This window comes from Pituophis catenifer, unplaced genomic scaffold, assembly GCF_029215685.1.
Source record: "Pituophis catenifer annectens isolate HBS135680 unplaced genomic scaffold, rPitCat1.0.hap2 SCAF_1, whole genome shotgun sequence".
Lineage (NCBI taxonomy): Eukaryota > Metazoa > Chordata > Lepidosauria > Squamata > Colubridae > Pituophis > Pituophis catenifer.
Genome location: NW_027256881.1, coordinates 88953335 through 88977492, shown reverse-complemented (window position 1 = coordinate 88977492; position 24158 = coordinate 88953335). Strand labels below are relative to the sequence as shown.

General features: G+C 35.3%; 1 protein-coding gene across 2 annotated transcripts in view; it reads right to left on the bottom strand.

Annotated features, from left to right (window-relative positions):
- HBS1L (HBS1 like translational GTPase) overlaps positions 1 to 23391 on the bottom strand; it is a 51401-nt gene extending 28010 nt beyond the window's left edge. The window contains exons 1-5 of one of the 2 annotated variants that reach the window (XM_070932701.1): positions 23217 to 23391; positions 21375 to 21440; positions 19830 to 19958; positions 15806 to 16000; positions 14736 to 15185 (exon numbers count right to left, since the gene is read on the bottom strand). In XM_070932701.1, coding sequence (XP_070788802.1) covers positions 14736 to 15185; positions 15806 to 16000; positions 19830 to 19958; positions 21375 to 21440; positions 23217 to 23259 — 883 coding nt within the window. In that variant the 5' untranslated portion in view covers positions 23260 to 23391. The remainder of the gene's footprint in view (positions 1 to 14735; positions 15186 to 15805; positions 16001 to 19829; positions 19959 to 21374; positions 21441 to 23216) is intronic. The other variant, XM_070932700.1, reaches the window with a different exon arrangement.
- Positions 23392 to 24158: the final 767 nt, after the last annotated feature.

Sequence of the window (24158 nt, the reverse complement as noted above, 5' to 3'; positions counted from 1 at the left end):
GTCTTGTCCGCATCGAGTGATGATCCGGTTGCTGTGCTCAAATAAAGAGAAGATTTCCTTAAAGATTGGCAGTTTGGAAATTCATTTATTTTGAGATAGCATCGAAGTCTGACACTTTAACTCCGAAAAGTCTATCACTTCCCTCTGAATTTCTATGGGAGAAAGGGAAAGTAAGATGGTGTTTGATTCTAATGGGGCATGAAGAAGTGAAAGTTAGATACAAAGTATTATGTTGTGTTGAAAGCCCCTGTTTAAAAGAAGTGGATTTTATCTTAAAAGGAGAAGGATTTAAAAATTATTTCTAAAAAAAAGACTTGTACCACTTAAGGATTGGAATAATTGATTTAGTTGCTGGAAAAGTATAAAGTGAAAGTTTTATTGGGAAGAAAAAAAAATGGCTGGCTTTTTTGAAAGTGATGAAGGCTTACCATTATATACATCAGTAAATACACAAATACTGACTGTGGATCTCTTTAAAGAAATTTTAGAATCATTTACCTCCGCGTTAGAGGAAAGAATCTTTTACTCAAATTCGCAACAAAGATACAAGTGAAGTTACTGTATTGGTATTTCAGATGCCAAATAATAGTGAGCTGCTGAATGAAGAGGTGGGAGAAACAATCCAGTTAAATGTGCCTTTGGAAAACGGAATGGATGTTTTTCAAATTAAGAAGGAAAGGCTGAGAGGTTTGAAGGAGCGTAACCAGGAAATACTGAGAGAGATTTCTCCAGAGGCTTTGATACAGTCAATTGGAAAATTGTCAGGAGGCGTTGGGATTTTTAATATAAGAAGGAGGATTCAAAGTGGAACTTTACAACTTTTTTACAAAAATGGACTCTCAATTGCAGTTAAAGACGTGTGTTTACTGAAAGGAACTACTTTGTGAAGAGAACAAGATTGTAAGGTACAGCAATTTCAGTTGAAAACTCAAGAACTTATAAAAATAAAAGAAGGAGACTGAAGAAGAAGGTTCGCAAAAAAGTCAGGAAAAAATGGAGATGGGAAAATTATAACCCTCCTTGTTGGGGAGGATAGTAATAGTGAAAATGAATGACTATACCTGTATTTAGGGATATGATTTGTTTTGAAAAGTTATATTATAGTGAAAATGAATGATTTACTTATATTTAGGGACATGATTTGTTCTGAAAAGTTATATTAAGTAATGTTATGTTTGAATTGTTATGGACCACTGACCAAACTTTCACTTTTGTCTTGAAGTATATTTCAAGGAATGCTTTGTTGAAGAATTTATATAAGCTGATGGGTTAAAAGAAAAATATTGTAGATGTAAAAGTTATGGACAGTGTAGATCATTTAATATAAGTTTATGGGTTAGAAGAAGGATATTACTTAAACCTTTATACTTTGTTTTAAATTACATTAATGTTATATTAAAGAATAAATATAAACTTGTGGGTTATAAGGAAAATATAAGTGGTGCAAGGGTTGAGGGAAGGTTTTTACAATATTTTTTATAGATATTAAATAGTGAAGATGGTATTTGATTATGCGTAGTGGATTTGTAGAGAATAAAATGAATAAGTTTATGCAAAGCTATTAAGTAAGGAATGTTTCCAGGAAGAATCAATATAAGTTTATGGGGTAAAAAGTAAAAATAAGGTTTTTACAATATATTTTATTTGAGATTGGTTAAAATATTTTGTTAATGTGTTAATATATGTAAGGGTTGGAGATGTGATGGTTAATTGTAACTGGGCTCTGATTGTGTAATACTGGAAGAAAGAAGACTTGCTTATTATTGAAGAACGGACAAGAACGAAGGTGGATTGATTACTTTCAAGCAATAATTGGTTTAAATAGTTATATTTAGATATGAACAAGGGGAGTTAAAGTGTAAGAGGGAGATAAATCTATAGATAGTTAGCGTATGTTTTTTTTTATGTTTGTTAAATGCTATACCCTGTATTTGTTCTGGGAAGTCCGGGGGGGGGAGGGTTGGGGCAGGAGGGGGGAGGAGGGAGGAGAAAATATGTGTAAAATTTTTTAAAACTTTTCAATAAAAAAAAAGGAAACATTAAGTTACATTTAGTTGCATTTCTTTTAACAATATAAGAATTTAAATCTCTGAGCTAAGTACTAAATTCTATATTAATTGTTTAAAACAGAGAGGAAAAAAAACTATAAAAACATGTGGTTTATAGACTGATTGCCTTCCAGTCAGTATTGACTCTAGCTTTTTTCAAGAGGCAACTGGACTTTCTAGTTTTTCTTTGAAGACGTTTCACTTCTCATCCAAGAAGCTTCTTCAGCTCTGTCTCGATGGTGGCGAATAGAAGGATTTAAATTCAAATCCTTCCATTCCCCACCATCCAGTCCAGGGGCTGGTTTCAAAACCCGTCACTACCGGTTCACTTGTGGGCGCTCACGTGCTCGCATGTGCAGAAGTGTCCGGGCGGGTGGGCAGAGCCTCCTGCCACCACTACCGGTTTTCCCGATCCGGGGCGAATCAGTAGCAACCCACCACTGATCCAGTCAGAGCTGAAGAAGCTTCTTGGATGAGAAACAAAATGTCTTCAAAGAAAAATCAGAAAGTCCAGTTGCCTCTTGTAAAAAGCACTTTTGGGACAAGCATGACCTGAATGACTAAGAATCTCCATAGATATTGACTCTAGTATAGATAGTCCTTGACTTATTAATGTAATTGAACCCCAAATAACAGTCAGAGGTTGTGGAGATCATTAAACAGGGCCCAATTTTACAACTTTTTGCAGTGATCATTAAGTAAACACTGCAGTCATTAAGCATACCCATTTTCACCAAATGGGCATTTTTTGCCGGAAACCAGAAATAAATGTCAAAAACTGGCAAAACATGCCAAAAATTACAGTCACATGACACTGGGATGCTGCAAATGGCTGTAAATGCTAGCCAGTTGCCAAGCACCTAAAACACAATTAGGCGACTGCCGGGGTGTGATGGTACCACCATCATAATTTCAAAAATGAGTTATAAGTAGCTCTGGGGAGGTCCATAACTTCAAGCAGCCAATAAGCAACCAGTCATTGACGAGGACTATTTGTAGACTGCCTGTTTAAGACCTTGAAGATGTTTTTGGCAAGATTTCAAAAGTAGTACGCCCATTGTGGTTATTATGAACAACAACAACTGTTTGATTTCAACTCCTTAGCTTCTTTTGCACTTAAAAGCCATTCTCTAGATATTTAAATTTGCCTTATTCTGTAATATGTAAGATAGCCATTCTTGCTCAAATGTTTTTTTTTGTAAATGTATGCCATTAATTTTGCCATTACTGCATATTCTTCAAGTTTAAATTATCATTATCTTCGACAACTTATCTCTTTCCCAATTTTGTGCTAAATTTAACTTTGCTGCCATTAACATACAAATCTTTGAAATAGTTCTTCCATTATTCACTCACTTTAGTTTCATTGCAAAGCATGTTATCATTTTTCTTTTTAAGTTACTCATTCTGTTTGAGTCTATTGATGCAATGGAAGAACAAGACAATATGATTACATCTGGACAAAGTTTTAATTTGTTGTTTAATTGAGTTGTATTATTTTTTTAATGATATATTAAGTGTTTGGTGCATTTATATGGCTATTACAGTTTTTTATTATTTTACTTTGTATATTTTATTCCATTTTTGTTGCATTATAATAATAAAGAAAAAATTAAAACTTTCCCACTTTTATGGCACTTTTTCAGAGAAATTACTAAAACTCAGCTCTCTCATTTATTCTTGACTCAAAGCTTTTTTCTGTACTCACTTCTGTACACTTTCTGTACTGTCTAGTTCCATCCATTCATGTCACCTAAAATGCTAAGGGTCTCCTAGAGTCAATAAATTAGTAAATTGACTAAATTAAATTAAATTATCTCAGATTGCTTTCATTCAAGACATTGTTCATCCCCCACAATGCATATTTGTTTTAAATTCACTTCTCACTGGAGCAAAACATCAACTATGACCAACCTATGCTTATTAACTATTCAGCAATATAGATAATACCAATTTATCCATACCATCCATCTTAGCTCTTTCATCATAATTGAACATAAACATTCATTTCGAAGCATAATTCCACTGTAGATTAAACTACTATCTTTCAGATTTATTACAATTTTCCCTTCACTTAGCTTTGCAAATGCACAATGTTTTATTCTTTGATTTCATATGATAAATTAATTCATGTTTTTTTATCATGCGTTCCACTTCTAATCTTCCATGTACTATGGTCATTATCAGATATACTTATAGATGCTGATCTTTTCTGCTTTCAGGTTTTTGGGCAAAACATCCATATAACGCTTAGTTTTAGCCATGCCACATGCAGCATTCAGTACTAATGTTAAGGACACAATACCAGTTTGGGAAATCTAGTTTTGACTCATGGTTCTATGTGCAAAGGCATGCTGGTTTGATTTTTATTTGTGTGTCATAGTGGCAGTAATAGTGCCAAGTTAATAGAACATTTAAAAAATACTGAATAAATTTTCCCACATTATCTACTATCTAAACGTGTTAGTTATAGAAACAAATACTTGAACTCTAAATCCAAAATTGTGAACGCTGACATAAATCTAATTGGGGGGGGGGGGGGAACACCACTTAGTTGCATTGACCCTCCCAAACCCGGGTATGGCAGTTTTACTTTCACAATGGTTCTTATCCTTTCTGAAGGGAAGATTTCAATCAATAAGAAGGGGGAGCAGTCATGTTCTTTGTTCTTCTGATGATAGCTTTCAATGCTTTTGCTCCTGTTATTTAACATTATTGCTATGGGGCGGGGGGGGGAGGGGGTTGGTTCATTCACCAGCATGGTCTTAGATACTATGGAATATGCAGATACATTTTGATCCAGGGTGAACAGGCAATTTGGGAGAAGTCCTATCCTGGTGCCTGGAGGCTTCTAGAGTCTAGGTGGGAAAGTAGAAGCACAGACTTAATTCCAGCAAAACAGAGTGGCTTTGGTGCAGAAACCTAATTACAAGGATATTCCATCTCTGTTGTGGACGGAACTACACTTTTCATGTAGAAGTGGCTCATAAGCTGGGAATGCTTTTGGATTCACAAGCCTTGCTTAAAGAACTGAGGTTCCTGACAGGTAGAGGAGGGAACCAGACGGTCAGCTATACTGAACTTGATACTAACAGGGATGAAATGGATAAAGGAGTGAAGGTTTTAGGAATGTTTGGAGGGAGAAACCATATTACACAGGGATTCACCATAATTCAGGAAAGGGTAATCGAACAAAAAATAGTGTTCTAGATTTTAAGAGAGCTGAATTCAACAAACTAAGAGAAAGAATAGGAAGGATTCCTTGGATGGAAATCCTAGAGGGACAAAACAGCTTAGGATGCTTAGGAGACTGAAAAACAAGATAATAAAGGGAAATAAAAACAAGAGATATCTGAAAAGACCAGTGTCATTACACAAAAAGCTCACTTGACAAGATGAAGGACAAAAAGGACAAACATGAAAAATGTTATAAGAGGGGCTTGTAACTAGAGCAGAATACCAACAAACAGCCGGAATTTACAAGAATGGAGTCAGGAAAGCTAAAGCTCAGAATGAGCTAAGACTTGCAACAAATGCGAAACAAGGAGAAGGCAGAAGTACTTAATTCCTTTTTGGTATCTATCTTTACAGAAAAGAAAAAAATAGCTCTATATGTCATAAGCTCTCCTCTGGGAGACAAAGAGGAATGTAGGTCAAAATAAATAAGGAATTGGTCAGAGAACATCTAGTTGCTCTGAACAAGTTCAAGTCTCCTGGATCAAATGGTTTAAATCCCAGGTTACTGAAGGAGCTGGCAGACATAATCTCTGAACCACTGAATGAAAACTTTGAAAGCTCCTAGAAAAGTTGCCCAAGGCTTGGAAAAGAACTGATATGGTTCCAAATTTTAAAATAAAATGTTGCAGATATAGTATATTTAGATGGTAGTAAGGCATTTAATAAAGTAGACCACAGCCTACTTCTGGGAAAGATAGAACAGTGGGGATAGACAGTATCACTACCAGATGGATTTGCAGTTGGCTGACCAATTAAACTCAGTGGGTGGTAGTTAATAGAATTGCATTTACAAGGAAGAAAGTATGCAGTGGGCTTACTCAAGGTTCTGTCTTGGGCCAAGTGCTCTTCATTATCTTCATAAATGACCTAGATGAGGGGATAGAAGTGGAACTCATAAAAGTTGTGGATGACACAAAACTGAGGTGAATTCCTAACACTTTAGAAAATAGACTCAAGATTCAGAAGGATCTTGACAAATTTGAGTATTGAGCTCTATCCAACAAGATGCAGTTCAGTGTCGAGAAAAACAAGGTCCTGCATTTAGGCAGGAAAACCAGATGCAGATACAGGATAGGCAGTACATAGCCCAACAGTAATGCTATGAGAGGAATCTAGATGTCCTGGTGGACCACCACTCAAGTATGAGTCAACAGTCTGCTGCACTACCAAAAAAGCCAATGCAGTCCTGGGCTGCATGAACAGAAGGGTAGTATCAAAATCAAAGGAAATGTTAGTACTGGCTCTATATCACACTGGTGAGGCCACATTTGGAACTGTGTGCCCAATTCTGGACACCCACAATATTAAAAAAAGAAATACTAAGGCCCCATGGTCATGTAATCAAAATTCAGGTATTTGGCAACTGACTCATATTTATGACAGTTGCAGTGTCCCACAATCATATGATCATCTTTTGCAACTTTTTGACAAGCAAAGTCAATAGGAAAGCAAGATTCACTTAACAACCATGTTAATAACTTAACAACTACAGTGATTTACTTAACAACTGTGGCAAGAAAGGTTGTAAAATGGAGCAAAATTCACTTAACAAAAGTCTCACTTAGCAACAAAAATTTTGGGTTGTAAGTTCAATTGTGGTTGTAAGTTGAGGACTACCTGTAGATATGTTTGCTTAAGAAAGAGAAGACTGAAAGGAGACGTAATAGTGGTCTTCTAATACTTAAAAGGGTTGCCATAGGGAAGAAGGTGTTGATTTATTCTCCATAGTACCTGGGGGTAGGAGAAGAAGCTCATCAAAGGAAGATTTAACTTGGAAATATGGAGAAAATTCCTGTTAGTGAGAACTACTAAACAGTGGAACAGCCTGCCTCTTGAAATTATGGGTGCTCCATTGCTGGAGGTTTTCAAGAAAAGATAAGAAACCATTTGTCTTAGATATTATAAAGACTTCTGCCTTGGGTAGGAGCTTGGACTAGAAGACCTCCAAGGTCTCTTTCAACCCTAGTATTCTATGATTTTAAGATTGTGTAGCTGTGAAGATTCATTATAATTCATTCTAAATGGTATATCTTTGAAGATGGTATATCTTTGAAGATGGTATATCTCTGAAGATCATCCAGAACCTTCAAATATACAGAATTAAGATGCTACAGTGATGAAATTCCAAAATCTTTCCATTTAATATCCTGCTTTGAATGCTGCATATTTTGTCATTCAGCTTCTGCATGCAATTCAAGGTACTGGTTATCATTCTTAAAGCTCTTAATAGCTCAGGACCTGGGCATCTTCAGAACACCTGCCCCTAGTGATGTTTGTATGTTCAATAACTTGTTTTTATGTTCAATAACTGCTCCAAATCTATCCTCTAAGAGACTGGCATCTACATAGACCAAGGAGTTGAGGGCTTTTTTTTCTATTTGCAGGCCTTCTCTTTAGAACAATTTACCTCTAAACTTCACACTAACCTCAATACAGTTGAGTTTTAGGAAAGCCATAAAAACTTGGCTTTTAAAGAGAATTAAGGGACACAAAGTAATATTTAATTTAATTTATCATATTTCTATGCCGCCCAACTCCCAAGGGATTCTGGGCGGCTTACAACAAAAATAATACAAACAATGAACATAGTTTTTTTTTTAAAAAAAAATGAGTTGGAACCTTCATCATGGGCTGAGTTTTTTATTGATATTTGGTTATCATATATTTTTTAAATAATTTTATTTGTTTCTGATCATTGTTCTTTTGTTATATGCTTTTACATTTTTAGTCTTTAACAAGGAAATATAAACTGCTTAGACTCGGCTTGGAACAGCATATAAACTTCAGTAAGTAAATACATGTATTAGTAAAGCAAGTATTCTGAATATGTTGGCATTTTTTTTTTTTGAAAAAAGTTACATATGACAAATTGTAAAGCTGTTTCCAGAGCTGTTTAAAAAAATATAGAAAGCTATCAATGTTTGCCTGGTGTGAAGCAGTAATAATCTAGGATGGATATAAAACCTTATAAAACTAAGTTTTCTATCTAATCTTATTATGGAAATATGAGTTATAACTCACAAGATTGTTATTATGTGTTTGTGGGATTCCCTTATCAGATAGATTTTTCTGCAATGGGATTTCCAAATACTAAAACAAGCCTTAGATGGAATAACCATCAAAAAAAAATGTTTCAGTTAAATTATCTTACTTTGAACCTACTGGCTGTTTTTTTTAAAGATGTAAATTATTGGTTGATATACATATCAAAGAAATCCACTATCACTTTTCTAAGCAATATTCTTCCAAAACATTGTATGCTGGCTTTAACATTGCAAACCAGCATCTTAGGGAAAAGATCTTGGAGTGTCATTTTTTCCAGTGTAGGTGTATATAAACTGAATTTCATTTTTTAAAAATGTTTCTCACTGCTTCTGACATAAGCCACTTCCTTTCAGAAGCCCACACACAGCTGTATCAGACAGATTCTGTGACTTGCAAATGTCCCAAGAGACACTTTTGCACAGACATTCTGTTTAATACTCCACATTTTATTGCTCTGAATAATGAAAAAATAAATAAGCTATTTCAATATTTACATGTTTTTAATTACATTATTTTGAATGAGGATTTTTTATTTGCAACTATTTTTGTGATCCATAAGACAGAAAAAAGGTTTCTGAATACTAAGATGTTAACACCACTTTTTCATGCTAAGTAGAGCTGTATTTTCTGTTAACCCTACACTAATAAGGAATAAAATAATCTACTGCAAGGCAATCTTCACCCAAAAAGTTACGTACAGATTTACATAACTTCTCTTACTCTGAATTATTATTATTTTGCATAGTTAGGGTTTGCTAGTCATATTACTATAGATCTCAGAAATAAAAGAATAAAAACAAAAAAAGCATAAAACAACAAAAACAGAATATACCTGGCACCCAAATCCAGCACATACAAATATATATTATTTATAGAGGTACTCCAGAAATCTGCAATCAGATGTAGCTTGTGCAGAGGTTTTTCCTCTACATTTAACCACATAAATAATGGAGGTTTAAAAGGTGGGCCAAGACAGATTGCTTGAGTCCACTGTTAAGAAAGCATACCTGTTCTCCAAATGTATATGAAATATATTTTTAAATATTATGAATATAATTATTAAAGGCACATGGACATGATAGTTTAGGATTAGAAATACACTTTCATATATCACGTTCAAATTTCCATTAAGCTTTTAGGCATGTTAGGCATACTAGAAGTATATTATTTAACTTTGTAAAAGAAAGGAATGTAAAATTCCTTAATTATTCAGAATTAAATATTATGATTTCCCACCATTATCCCTGATTCTAAGAAAAACATAGTGAGGATATATTTGAACTATAAACAGAAAGAAAAACATCTCTTCAGAGGTTTCTTCTTTTCTGAGTGTATGATTATCTTTCTTAATGTCATAAATATCTTTGCAATTTATCTGTCTTTTTCTGCTTTTTGTACATTTAAATCCTATATACTTTTCCTCCTCAAAAAACATAGTAATCTGAACACATTTGTAAGGACTGAATCTAAGATTTTCAAAAATCAGGTCTTTAGTAGTAGCATTCAGTTCTGTCAGGATGGTTTAATCAAGAATTAAGGAATTATATAATAATAATTTAACTACTTGTGAAAAAAATAATTCAATTTCTATTTCCTGGAATTCTGCATTCTTAGTTACTCCTATATAAAAAAAATAATTTGCCACTAGTTGGAATACTGAATAATTTATCTAAAGATATAGTCACCCAGAGTTTCCTCTAGATGGAATGGACAACACACAAATATAATAAAATAAATTAATAATTGCTAGGAAACGAGTAGAAATTGATCAGAATCTTGTACAAATGGACAAGTATATAATCCTCAACAAATTTATATTTCAGACTGTCCTTTGTCCCCAACTGGAGCCTGGATAGCTCTGCAGACAAGGCACTGTAATTTAACACCAGCTGTCTGCAATTAAAGTAAGCTCGAATCTTGCCAGGCTCAAGGTTGACTCAGCCTTCCATCCTTTCTAAGGTAGGTAAATTGAGGACCCAGTTTGTGGGGGCAATAAGTTGACTTTGTATAAAATATACAAAAGTATGAAGGCTATTGCTTAACGCACTGTAAGCCGCCCTGAGTCTCCGGAGAAGGGCGGCATATAAATCAAATTAAAAAAATAAATAAATAAAAATAAATAAATAAACTAAATAAAAAATTTAAACATAAATAGGATACATGAGACAAAATGTCAAATGTCTACTAAATACCTTCCAAAGATAACAACAATTTCCCATTCTACCATGCACACTCCTAAGAATCCTCCTCCTAAAAATGACAGGATGCTAGCTCATTCCCAGCATCGATTGCATATAATAAACTGCATTAATTAATGGAAGTTCAATCAAACAGCTACTCTGGGTGTCCAAAAAATACACAAAAGAATGTGAGTCAACTGATTAAATCTTAATTTTATTATGAATATAATTCATGAAGAAAATTACAAGCCAATTTTACTTTAAAACACTGAATGCATAAAACAACTGTGATGCTGGCTTCAGAAAACTCTGAATATTTTTAGCCCATTTTATATTCTCCAAATAAACATAAAAGTTTCAGTTAAAGGACTATTTAAACAATCTTATTCTTCAAAAATACACACAAGTAAAATTGTACTACATTTATCCACATAAAGAAAAGTATAGCTTTAAAACATTAAAATATTAATAAAATGTGAATGCAAAATCCACATTTGATTCCTCTAAAAATGCAACTTTATCCCCCACTTTTTAAACACAATTTACAATATGAGGCCAGTATCCACCATACATACAACAATCTACCTATCCTTCAGTTCTATAGAATGCTGCTCTATAAATCAGTATATCTCTGGGTTACCTTTAAATCGCAGGTTTAAGTAGTGGAGAATAAGTGGATAAATAGCTCACTTAACAGAGATATGGCACAGTAAACTCATGGCCAGTGTGTATACTAAGTTTCTGTATCCGAATGTTGGGCAGGAAAAAGAAAATTTATTAAAAAGCAACAATCACCACAAAAAGATTATACTCACAACGTGTAAAGAATATTTAACATCAGAAATATTTTCAAAACTTAATGTAGATTAAAACATTCTAGGAAACAAATAACAATCATAAGATTAAGAAAATAAAATGTCATCTTTGGACAGATTTGTTTTTATCTAAATATATACATCAATACCATATTTAAAAATTTATCCAATAATGTTTTTATATATACAATATAGATGTTCTACATTTGGATAAATACACAACATTAAAACAATTGTGCAGTTTATCCCTTATTTGAATTAATAAGTGTGTACAGCTGCCTATCAATATCTCTCACAGAGACCTTTTCCTTACTTTCTCATCTATTCAAGTTTCTCTATGGGAAAGAGAGAAAAATCCTACATTTACAAAGATTGGGAGACCTGAATTTTGTAAGAGTACATGGCAGAATTGTAAGAATATTTATCAAAAGTGAAAAAAGAAAAAAAACATTTCATGGAGCAGAAAATTATGGAAAAGACATTTTTCTTACTCTTTTAAAAATGTATAAACATTTATATTTAACAAGTTCCCTGAATTGCAACAAATAATTTGTTTTGACATGCAATGGAATGAAATTTGTATTTTCGCATGCTTAAAAAGTATATATTACATCATCTCTCTCATATATATTATGCACTCACAGATGATATATATATAATTCCCAGTTACACTAATGCAATATTATTCCACTAAGGTATCTACTAAATATAAAGAAATACATATTTTGTATTAATGGCAGGTAAGGATCCTTTGAACAAAAATGTATTTTCCCTCCTGTCTTTCTACCATTCAACAACCTCTTCTGAAGAATCCCAATTGTTCTAATAAAGCTGATGACCTGAGTTTCCTTTGTTAAAATGATATGGGGAATTATGGGTAGAAGTTCTATAATTCTTTTGCCCACTGCACAAAGGAAGAAATGAAGGAGCTGTGTGCACCAATAACTTTTTTTAAAAAATATTATCCTATCAAGATTCAAGTGTCCAAATATGGCCATATTAAGCAAAATTAGGTATTTAGTCACTTACTAAGTTTTATTAAATGGAGAATAAGTATATTTATTAATCAATGTAGAAACAGGGTGTTTTTATTAGTTTCAAATATTTTTAAAGAACCACTTTATATATGTTATTTTTTAAACAATGCATCTAAAATGTTTAGCATGCACCTTTAATATATTTCAATATATACATGTAAGAAATACATAGTCCAGAAAAAAAAAGATTGGCAACAGTTCTTACCATGTATACCAATTTCGGCAAAAAAAAAAAAAAACTTCATTAAATGAAAAAATAAAGAAAAATATTTTTTAAAACTGTAATGCCCAATGATGCATATACAACCAGCAACTTGATATCATAGATCTGGTTTTTTTCTGCCCTTCCCCTCAAGGCTCTCCTTCCCCACCAAAAATGGCTGGGAGACCTATCATATACTATAAGCATTATGGAATAAGAGAATTTTCAGATTGGGTCACTTCATACAAACAGTGCAATATTTCTCCAATCACGTTCAGGCAAGTCCATCTTCCTTCTGTAATCCTCTTAAAACTCTATCAATAATCTTCAATTGGCCCCACTGAATCGGATTCTCAGTGGGAAGTAGATTAATCACATAACCTTCCCTTCTATTCTTACATCGTTGGCTATACAATATTCCAGGTGAAAAAGGGGTTTACAATACTGTCTTTTAGAACTTATCTAAAAGCCAGGGTGGCTTTCAAATAAGTAAAACTGCTTTCATTAAAGTTTATAAATTGTTTACTACTATGCCCAACAGTGTTTATACACTATTACAGAGGCTTCATTACTTAATTTTCAAGATGTATGACAAAAAGATGAAAGAAAAGTCTAATTCATAATATGATTTGTTTTTCATTTACTTATGTACAGATCCTTGAAAAACAACACAAAATGACAAACTGCAGTGGACAGATTTGCATTTTATGCTAAAACCAAAATAAACAAATCATATTGTAACTCAGATTTATGAATTAATAGGTAAAGGGTAGGAAAAGAAAAATACATGTCTCAAAACTTTTAAGTGGCATATCAAATATTAAAAACAAAATTGGTGAATTACTTATAGTAATATATTTTTTCAAGAATTTGTTCCACAATGTAATTTTTAAATCTGAAATCATAGTGTTAATATTGTTCTTTTTTAGAACCACTGCATACAATATTTTCTCCAAACAACCAAAATAAGTAAGCGATAAAACAATAACAAGACTAGAATCCAGTGCATCCTTTAAAATCTTTACTAAAAATTGAGCTACCCAATATAACCTGAAATTTACTTTGCTTTTACAAAATCTATTCCAATTTGGAATCCAAAATAATATTGTACAAAACAGTTTAAACTTCAGAAATAATCAAAATTAACATTGGTTCATTGCACTACCTAGTGAATGCCTTCTTTTGACCTGATTTTACAATATCATCAGGAGATGGTGATTTGAAATCAAATGGAGTGATTGCCATTAAGGGTCCAATTTCATTAACTTTTGCTTCTTGTATCTGCCTGCTATACAAAAAAGCCTTATGGATATTTACACTTTGATGTTTACATCTCTTTGAAGGGTAATGAAGACATAAAGTTATAGCAAAAGTGGAGGGTTTTGCACACAAAGCTTTTGCCCATGAAACAGTGCCTTTTAAAATAGGTGACCTCACTTTTTTTTTGCTTTTCTTGCTTACTTTAGTTAAAAACATTTGCTGCCCCTGCTTTGAAAATAAAGCTTTAGTTTCTGGAAGCATTGTATTTAACTGCATTTCTTCAGGCTCTGGTGATAATACTGATTTTCTAATAAGTACACTTAGATCAATATCTGAATTTACAATTGAAGGTTGCACCTTTTTAGCTAAATGAAATTCTGAATGGCTGTTTATTATTTCAGGGCTGTCCACTGCAATAGATTTTGCAATTAAATCTGAAAGTGATAAACTCTCAAGCTCTTTTACTGGAGATGACTTAGAATGTGTCAAGGAAGATAAGGATCCTGAGAGTTCTGTCATGCCAGATGATACTGGAAGATGGTTTGCTAGCTGAGACAATGGTGAATGTTCTAATTCCATATCTGTGAGGTCTGCTGAGGGTAAATTGCAAAGATTATGCAATGAGCAAGGCTTGCTTGAATTGCTTTCTTGGTGTTCCTGCAGGAGATCAGCCAGTGATGGACTTTCAGACATTGAAAATGATAAGCTGCTAACCTTCGAAGAATTGCTGCTGCACCCTTGAAAACAACCCTTGTTTTTGCTTTCAAAAGATTCAGTCATTTTATTAGATGTATCATTTATATTATCTAGTTTTAAATTATCAAAGTAACTATCCAAGCAGCTTTTGGGTCCACAATCATCTTTTTTCTGTCGCATAATTAATGAACCAGCTTGTGCATCTGATGAATCACCTGTTTCATTAAGTATGTCTTTTAAGTTCTTAAGGTCTTTAAACTCAGCCCAACTCCAAGAATTTTTTTCTGATAGGTTTTCTTTAAGCAATTCAGCCCCCAAATTATAGCAAGTGCCATATTCAGTGCAAGGTTCCCTAATTGTAGTGCTATTGCTCTTAGCTTGTGGGAGAGTGTCACACTTGATGGATTGTTCATTGCCATCACCTAATGATAAAGGAATAATTTCCAAGGATTTGCATGAAGATGTAAAAGTTTTCTTTTTAGCAGGGGTTTTCCAACATTTGGATCTGAAGAGGATTTTATCACTTGGAACTGAAGTATTATAAGTGGATTCAGCATTGACAATTGGACCATTAAAACTAAAGGAGGAACCAGTGGAATCAGAAATGTTTTCAACCAAATTAGTCAAGTGATTAATATTAGAAAATATTTCTGAACAAAATAAGCCTTACCTTACAACAGCCAACAATTCCAAGACAGATGCAAGGTCACAGTAATGATAGTTTCAATTTGCAAGCAGGAAAGGCAACAGCAAAATCAAGAAAAAAAACATGAAAGGCATTTAATTAACAAACATTATTGAAACTATATTTAGAGTAATACGTTATATGTTCATGAATTCAACTTCACGTGTTCAATTTAATTAAAATTACTATTAAAGGAATTAATACAGCACACAGTTTGTCTCCAAATTATATTTACAGGATGCACTATTTATCTTTGTGAGACTAAGATTTAATTGTATGTCAAGTAGCACTTTTGTGTTACATTTAGATGTATTATTTAGCTACTCAATTTATAGAACCATCAGTTTGGGGTACTGGCTAAAGAAACTAAGAGACCGTGAGTTCAAGCCCAGCTTTAGGCACAAAGCCAATCAAGTGACCTTGAGCCAGGCACTCTTTCCTAGCGCTAGTGCTTCTGAAAATGTGCTTCTGAAAATGTGCCAAGACAACAACATGAACTTGCTCATGTAATGACCAGGAGTCAAGACTGACTCCCACACATAAAAAGTGCCCTTTTTAAAACTTTACCTGTTAATTCTGCAAATATAAATATAAATGTACCTTTAGTTGGTTTTCCTACAATTATATTATCCTCATTCTTGGTCTTCCCATTTTGCTTATTGTCTTGTGCAAGGATAGAGTCCAAAGCTTGCTGTATATCAAAGTTTTTGCTGAGTACTGCTTCCACCAGCATTTTTTCTGGCACTGAATCTCCAAGAACTTCTTTCATATGACCAAGGCATGAATTTAGCTGAGCTAAATAATGGGATGAAATAATGAATTATTAGGGGGAAATCTTGCAGAAAAAAATCATGCAAATAGCTGAAAATAGATATTTTAATTTCTTTTAAATAATCACCACAATTTTCATCCAGGAAGAAAAAATACAGATTTCATGCACTTTTAAAATATACCGTAATACATTTCAGATTGGAAGCATTTCAGATTGGAAGGCAATAGAATGTTTTGGAGCAAGCATGGATATACATGTGACTCCAATACTGAACTTATTATTCAATATTTTTAATACATTTAATCCTAATATAAAAATACATTATAGAAATAGATTAAGATGAATGCAAATTTGAAGATCAATGTATTAGTCAAAGTATTTAAAAGAGAGACACAAAGCAGAGTAATCAAATTTCATGCTAGAGTCAGATTTGGCATCATAGTTAGGGTATTTTGCTTACTCCCAGTTTGGTGTAGTGGTTAAGGTACTGCCCTAGAAACCAGGAGACTAAGTTTTAGATACCCCTTAGGCCTGAAAGCTGGCTGGATGACTTTGGCTCAGTCATTCTTGCTATGTAATGTGATCTGATGGGGAAATTAGGAGGCAGGCATATTAAGTATGTTCACTACCTTGAGATGATAAAGATACATATATTAAAAAGTATATTTAAAAGGTGAGCTAAAAGTATAATGATCAATAAGAGCCCTGGTGGTGCGGCAGACTAAAGCACTGTTATTAACATCAGCTGCCTGCAATTACTGCAAATTCAAATCTCACCAGGCTCAAGGTTGACTCAGCCTTCCATCCTTTCTAAGGTAGGTAAAATGAGGACCCAGATTGGCAATAAACTGACTTTGTATAAAATATACAAAAGTAAGAAGGCTATTGCTTAACGCATTGTAAAGCCGCCCTGAGTCTCCAGAGAAGGGCGGCATATAAATCAAATTAAAAATAAACAAAAAAAAAAACCCTTCCTAGTAGCTCTGGGTTTTGGGACCTCCTAGTTCTGGGGACCGTCCATCCCTTGTTCTGTTCCAACATAAGATATAATGTAACATAGCATAATATAACATAAGTAACATAATATAATTCAGCATAATAATATATTAGACTATTATTTCTGCACCAGAGACAAATTCCTTGTCTGTCTAATCACACTTGGCCAAATAAAGTATTCTATTCTTATTCTTTTCTATACATACAATATTAAATATTATATTAAAAACCAAAAGTAAATGATAAACAAACAAGAAAAAGTACTGGAAAAAAAGGGAAAGTCAGGAGGAAACCAAGATAAAAGTGCAAACAGAAAAAATGTAAAGAAAATAGAAATAGAATGACTTCTGACTTTCTTTGATACAGATATCAATTAAAAAATACATTAAATCCAAAAACCAAATTTTCATTTCTTTCAGCTTCTCACAAATACTCTAAGAGTGGTTTTCAAATATAGATTGAAAAATCATTTGAAACTATGTTTTCGCATATGATAATAGTATCAAGACTTTTATATGTACGAAGTTAAAAGAACTTACAAAGAAAAAATGGATGGTAAAGTTGATAGAATTTGCAGAGATGGCAAAATTGGCAGCTTTGATGAAACATTGTTCAGTTATCCTGGGCAAAACCTGTGTTCAACTTGAGGACTTCCTGTTCAAAGAACAAATGGCAGCCATGGCAGGAGCATCTTTGCACAACTGCATTTGTGTGCCAATTGCAGCTGTTCCTGGCCAGGGAGCCCTGATCATATGTTTTAGTCTTCTCCCAAAAGGATTCCTGCAATGTGGTCTTTATGGGGCTGCCTTTGAAAGTATTTGGAAGCTTCAGCTTGTAAAAAATGCAGCAGTGTGGAGTTATAAGTGCATATAGGTCTCCTGTGTGAGCAGGGGTTGGACTAGATGACCTCCAAGGTCCCTTCCAACTCTGTTACTGTTACCTAGTGCATAATTTTATTTCATTTTAAATATAATGGAAGTTTCTACAGACAAAAACACAGCTGCGCCATAGGTTCACTTGTGTCCCTCACTGTGGTCAATCTCTACATGGAAGAGGTAGAAACCAAAGCCCTAAACACTTTCACAGGATTTCCACCCACTCACTAGTATAGGTATGTGGATGTTACTTGGATCAAGATTTCTACAGGAAGTGGAAGCTTCATCAAACACATCAACTCGGTGGACAAGTACATTAAGGTCACAGAGGAAGATGTTAAGGAAAATAGTCTGGCTTTCCTGGACTGGACTGTGCAGTGCACATTAAGGAACACAGAAGCCTTAACACTGAAGTTTACAGAAAACCCACGCACAGAAATCAGTATTTGCATTTTGATTCTCACCATTCACTGGAACACAAAATAGGAGTGATCAGAACCTTATCTTATTACTGGGCTGAAAGTTTACCTACTGAGCAATGTGATATATGCAAAACAATGCAGTGAAACACATGCATATCTGTACATTGGTGAAACAAAACAACAACTTCACAAATGTATAGCACAACATAGAAGATCAAACCCATCAGGACAAGATTCAGTAGTCCATCTGCATTTGAAAGACAAAGGTCACTCTTTTGAAGGCAGCAAAGTCCACATTCTGGATAGAGAAGATCATTGGTTTGAAAGAGGGGTAAAAGAATCCATCTGTTAGAATTGAACACCCCTCCCTCAACAAATAGGAAGGAATAAAACATCCCCTATCTTCAATTTACAACACAGCCCTTGCAGCAGTTCCAAGAAGATTCCGCAACCAATTGCATCCTGATTCAGGTGACCCTGAGGGCCCCAAGTGGCCTCAACAGCTCTCAGAGTGCTAACAACCAGATGACTGCAAAGAAATACAATTCTTTCATCCCCCCACCATCCTATCAGAACCCATCCTTCCATCCTCCCATCCAGTCTCAACTGTTAGTACCCATCCTTCCATCCCTGTCATCAGAACTGATGAAGCTTCTTGGATCCAAAGCGAAATAATTTCTTCTTCTTCATCAAGGAAAAATCAGTCCAGTTGCCTTTTGAAGAAAAAAAGCAGAGGCACAACTATGACCTGGATGACTGTGAATCTTCACAGACACTCTGCTCCATAAGCTCCACTGGCTGCCGATGCACTTCTGATTTTAATTCAAAGTGCTGGTAGTCAACTTTGAAAATGGGTTACTTGTGGGACTATCTCTCCACAATTGTAGGTATCCATCCTGTAAGATCCACTAGGAGAGGCATATTCCAGGTTCCATCCATCAGAAGTGTCTTCCAACTGAATCCATGAAAGTATTTTTTTCTGTCACCATACTCAACCAGTGCAATATCAGTCACCTTGTGATCAAACTTATCCCAACCCACTGACCTTTAGCAAGGCTTTGAAGTCCTGGTTTTGACATCAAGCTTGAGGCCATGGAGGTATGGGATACCATTAGATGGCTATATTAATTCTTGTGATGGGTTGGTTTCTGGCTGGTATAAAGTAAAGATACTCTAGTGGCAGTGAAACTACTAGCCCCTTTATAGAAACTGTAAAATTCTTAAAATCATACATTTACATCAGACTAGCTTCTGAGTAATTTCTGAGTATTTTTCACTGGGAATTATTGAAATGATGTGACCTAACAAGGTAGATTAAAGGGGTGTGATACCAAGTCTCCTTGCCCCATCTGTCTGTCTTTCCACTTTCTACCATCATTTGCTTAGTGTTAGAAGTTTTACACAGATTTTAACTTGTTACATCAGTTCTTTCAAATGCAAATGTCAGCCAAGTATACCAGTTTACTGAAAATCAAGTATTTCTGTAAACCAATAAACAGAGAACACAAAGTACACACATTAAATCTACACACATTAAATAGTTATTATTTGTATAATACCTTTTTCAAGTCCAGTCAGCTGGTGACTGGAGATAAAATTGCTATGTTCAGAGTCTTCATAATCATGTTCCTCTAAAGGTTCTGCAGAGACTGAAGTTTTATCTCGTTTTGAATAAATAAACTGAGCAGCTACAATAAAATAAGAATAGAACAAGGATCATCTGGGTGAAATGTCCATAATTAATTTGCCTTTCTATTCTAAAACTTTTGATGTCTTTTCAAGAACTACAAATATTTATTACCAATTCACAGTAGATATTTTTGCAAATCTGATTCTAATTTCTATAGTTTATTCTTGGTCATTTGTTTAATTATGAGGCTGGGACAATTAGTTTGCCTTTTAAATGTTTCAAAGAATTAAAACTTTTCATTACAGATGATGAAAGAATATTTGTTATAGCGTAATCATGTGGTATGAATAATCTCCAAAGTCATTTTAAATACATCTTCTAATTATATATGAAGTTTCATTATTTCTATTCCTTTTGCTCTGACTGAGTGGGTATAAGAAGAGATATACATGATATTAGACTTTAGATATAGATAGGAAATTCAGACTTGAGCAGTAGTATTCTTCAAGTAAGCTGATTTTACCAGATATCAACTCCAAACCAATTTCTAAAGTGCTCATAAGCAAATAAGCTGTACTAGGAATTTTTGCCTCCATTCATTATTCCATTCTTATCAGACTGTATGCCAAGTTATTTTGCATACATCTATCCATCTATATACTACTAAAACTCTGCCACTCTAAAATGCCTGTTTAACTGGGCAAAATAGTACATCATTGGGAAACCTTTTTCAATCAAGGTACTTCAAATGAAATAACTTACAGAAAGAGTTCAAAATCCAGGATTCATGATCCCATAGGAGTTGTAATTTGGAAAATATTATAAAACATTTTATATCTTAAAAATTACCACATAGCATTTTATGACAAAATGAAAAATGCCATAACATTTCCTGTGAAACTTCTAATATTTGATTGTGTTATACAGTTCAACATGGACTAGTTTCAAGGCAGATACATCTTTAAATATCTGCCTGAATTTTTAAGAAATTTTCAAATATATTAGAAGTTCTGCCATGTTGAAGATATTGAGCAATCTTGTAAGGAATTATCTCTGAAACAATGACTCAACAGGTCACAGCTTCTCTAGTTCAGAGTTCCCCAACCTTTCTGGGTTAGTGGCCCAGAGGAGGGATGGGGCAGGTGCCTTTATGCGAGCATGTGCATGTACAAATGGGGCTGCAAGTGTGCAAGAGACGCAAATGGTGATACAAGTACGCACAACGCTTGCATCACTAGCACCTGCACAATGCTCACAACGCTAGCGCAAGTGGAGGGATGCACGTGTGCACTGTCCAGCCACTCATACAGCCCGATGGCCAACAGGCCATGACCCGGTAGTGGGCTGAGGCCCACAGGTTGGGAACCCCTGCTCTAGTTCATTCCAGGTCCCACACTACATAGAGGTAGCCTAAGGCTACATCAGCTGTGTAAACCTACATCATAAAACAATAATGGCAAAATGTAATGAAAACCTGTTGATGGTGAGATGCAGTAATCATCTTCTACAGACTGCCCATAAAGGTCATCATCTTCAAAATCTGAAACGCAAAAACAAAACCAACTTTCTCATTAACTGTAATTTTGAATAATAGTCCTATTTTATTCTAGCAAGTATCAGAATGCATTGTAATTAAATAGCATTTCTATTTGAGTCATTTTAAATATATGCATTAAAGACAATTTGATTCCTGAAACTTCTTTTATTTACATCTTCTTCCGGAATATACATTAGGTTTTTTCAGATATTTCTTATTCCAATACATTTAGAACTTATAACTTGCCCATAGAAAACAATAAAAAATAAGTACCAAATTCTGCAAGAAAGGTTTCAGACATTTTTAGCATTTTTCATTTTTCCAATATAGTTTCACTCTGTTTAAAACAACAGATCAGGCCAATTCAAGTGCTTTATTTCACAAGCAAAAGCCTTTTCTCTACCTGATAGTTACAACTAGGAAACAGACATAGTGGCAGAGGGTACCTGTTTTACCTAAGTATGCATGCTGCATGTACAGAAGATATTCCTTCTGGTGTATCCGGTATACCAAAAATTCTCCTCAATTTCAGAGGGCATGCAAGGAGAAATTAAATTCAAGTAGGCAATTGCTTGATAGCAATCTTTAAAGCCGATGTAATACCATCACTTGTAATAATCTAATAGGAGCATAATACTTCAGTTTAAAAAATTATTACTTATTTTCACAGTCTGTATGGAAACTATTACATTCCTGAACTTGGGATCAGGATTTAAAATATTGTTCTCTTACGTTTATGTTGAAATAAAATAATGTAGATAAAAGACTCACACCATAAAAGAATAACAGGGATGAATGAAATAACAATTACATGAAAAATAATTGGATCCTTTTGGTTGGCGACATGATTTAACCCAGTATTAAGTGCATGTTTAAAAATCTGAAAAGGCGCACTTGCAAATCACTGGACAAGATTTAGAAATAAAGTTTAACATTCGGATTTAAATCACTAATTCAATATACGCTTGCCTATGAATCCAAAACCTGCTTTAGATGCAGGCATCTGAAGAGTTTCTTAAATGTATCATAACTTGTGACCAATTTGAACGAGCTTAACGTTTAACAGGGGACACTCAAAACAGAAGCAAGCCTTATTATTATTATTATTACATCTGGTTCGCTCACTCCAGCGTTGCCTTTTCAAGATGTTATCTCCACTTCCTTTCCAACACAGGCAACCAAAGTCCTCCCCTACGCTCAGCTGTGAGATAACACAATCACATCCACGCCCGACCCTCCGTCCCCGTCCTTTTTTGTTGCTTTGTTGTTGCTTCTGGCATTCATTCATCAAAGGCATCCCACGGCTAAACTCCGGGTAAACGTCGAGTTGTTTTTAAACACCCTACTTTGTTGACGTCCATTATCACAAGGAAAGGAAGCAGCTGTCAGATTGAGCAATGGAGGGGGACTATGCCGTCGGGCTTCAAAATCACCGGGCCTTTCAGTGCACAAGACGGTCTTTGGGGACAAGTAAAAACGGGAGGAAAGCCACCTTTTTCCGAATTAGCACCTATCCACGTAAACCGGCCTAGTTGATAACAAGCAGCCCCTCCCTTCGGGGTTCAGGAGCCAGACCTGCTTTGGCTCCTGGCCGTTTCCCGCTCTCTCCCCCCCCACACACACACACAAACCCGGGAGAAGCCAGGCTGACCGTTAGTGATGTCACTAACGCTCCTCGCACCGGCCTTGGAAGGCAGGTGGGAGCCCTCTCGGGAGGAAAAGGGGCGCTTCGAAAGGAGGGCAATAAGAAGTTCTCACAAAGACAGCAACTCGCTCTACCTTCGTCGTAGTTGTAGCCACGGACGTTTCTGTGCCGGGCCATGGCGGGCGAGCTGAGGAAGATGTGAGGTAGAAAACAAGAGAGGCGAGGCCTCCGAAACCCCCTTCAAACTTGGGTACCGTAGCAACCCCTGACCGCCATATTGTTGACTTGGGCCTACTAGCACCGCGCCCCGCCTTCAGCTCCGTCGGCCTTTCTGCGCCTGCGCTGACCCCCCCTTTTGCCTTCTCCGACTGCGCATGTGTGACCTCGGTGCTTTTTTTTTTTTTTTCCCTCCCGCTCCCCCCCTCCCCTCAACGATTGTCGACTCACGGACTAAGGGGGAAGCCGGGTGTTGTAGTGCCCCCTTTCGGCCGGGCGTTGTTCTCTAGATAGGGGTCTCCAACCTTGGCCACTTTAAGATTTGTGGACTTCAATTCCCAGAGTTCCTCAGCCAGCTTTGCTGGCTGAGGTACTCTGGGAGTTGAAGTCCATAAGTCTTAAAGTGGCCAAGGTTGGAGACCCCTGCTCTAGATTGCCTCGAGTCAGTGGCGTTGTGGTGGGGGGGGTGGAAGGTGTTGTTGCGGCCAAGGTTCTCGAGCGCGATACTACTCAGTTGCCTTGTTCGTAGGAGGGTTTGCATGTTTTTATGTTGTTTTTCCCCCCCCCAAAGAAAATCATTCGGTTTTCAGCTGCATAGCTGCCAATTCTGTCTTCATGCATCTGAGAGTCCAGCTTAAAGAGTGCTGCTGTGCCCAATTTAAGATTCAGCTTGGAAAAAAGTGTGTTGTAAGCTTCAGAGGTTCAGGAGGAGCACCGTTTTCCACAGGGGTAGCCCTCTCTCCAATTTTCCTTTCTGGTAGGAATTGCTTGTGAGCGTGTACCTTCGATACAGGTGGTCGTCGACTTACAACAGGTCGTTTAGGGTGCGACGGCACTGAAAAAATGATTTATGACTGTTT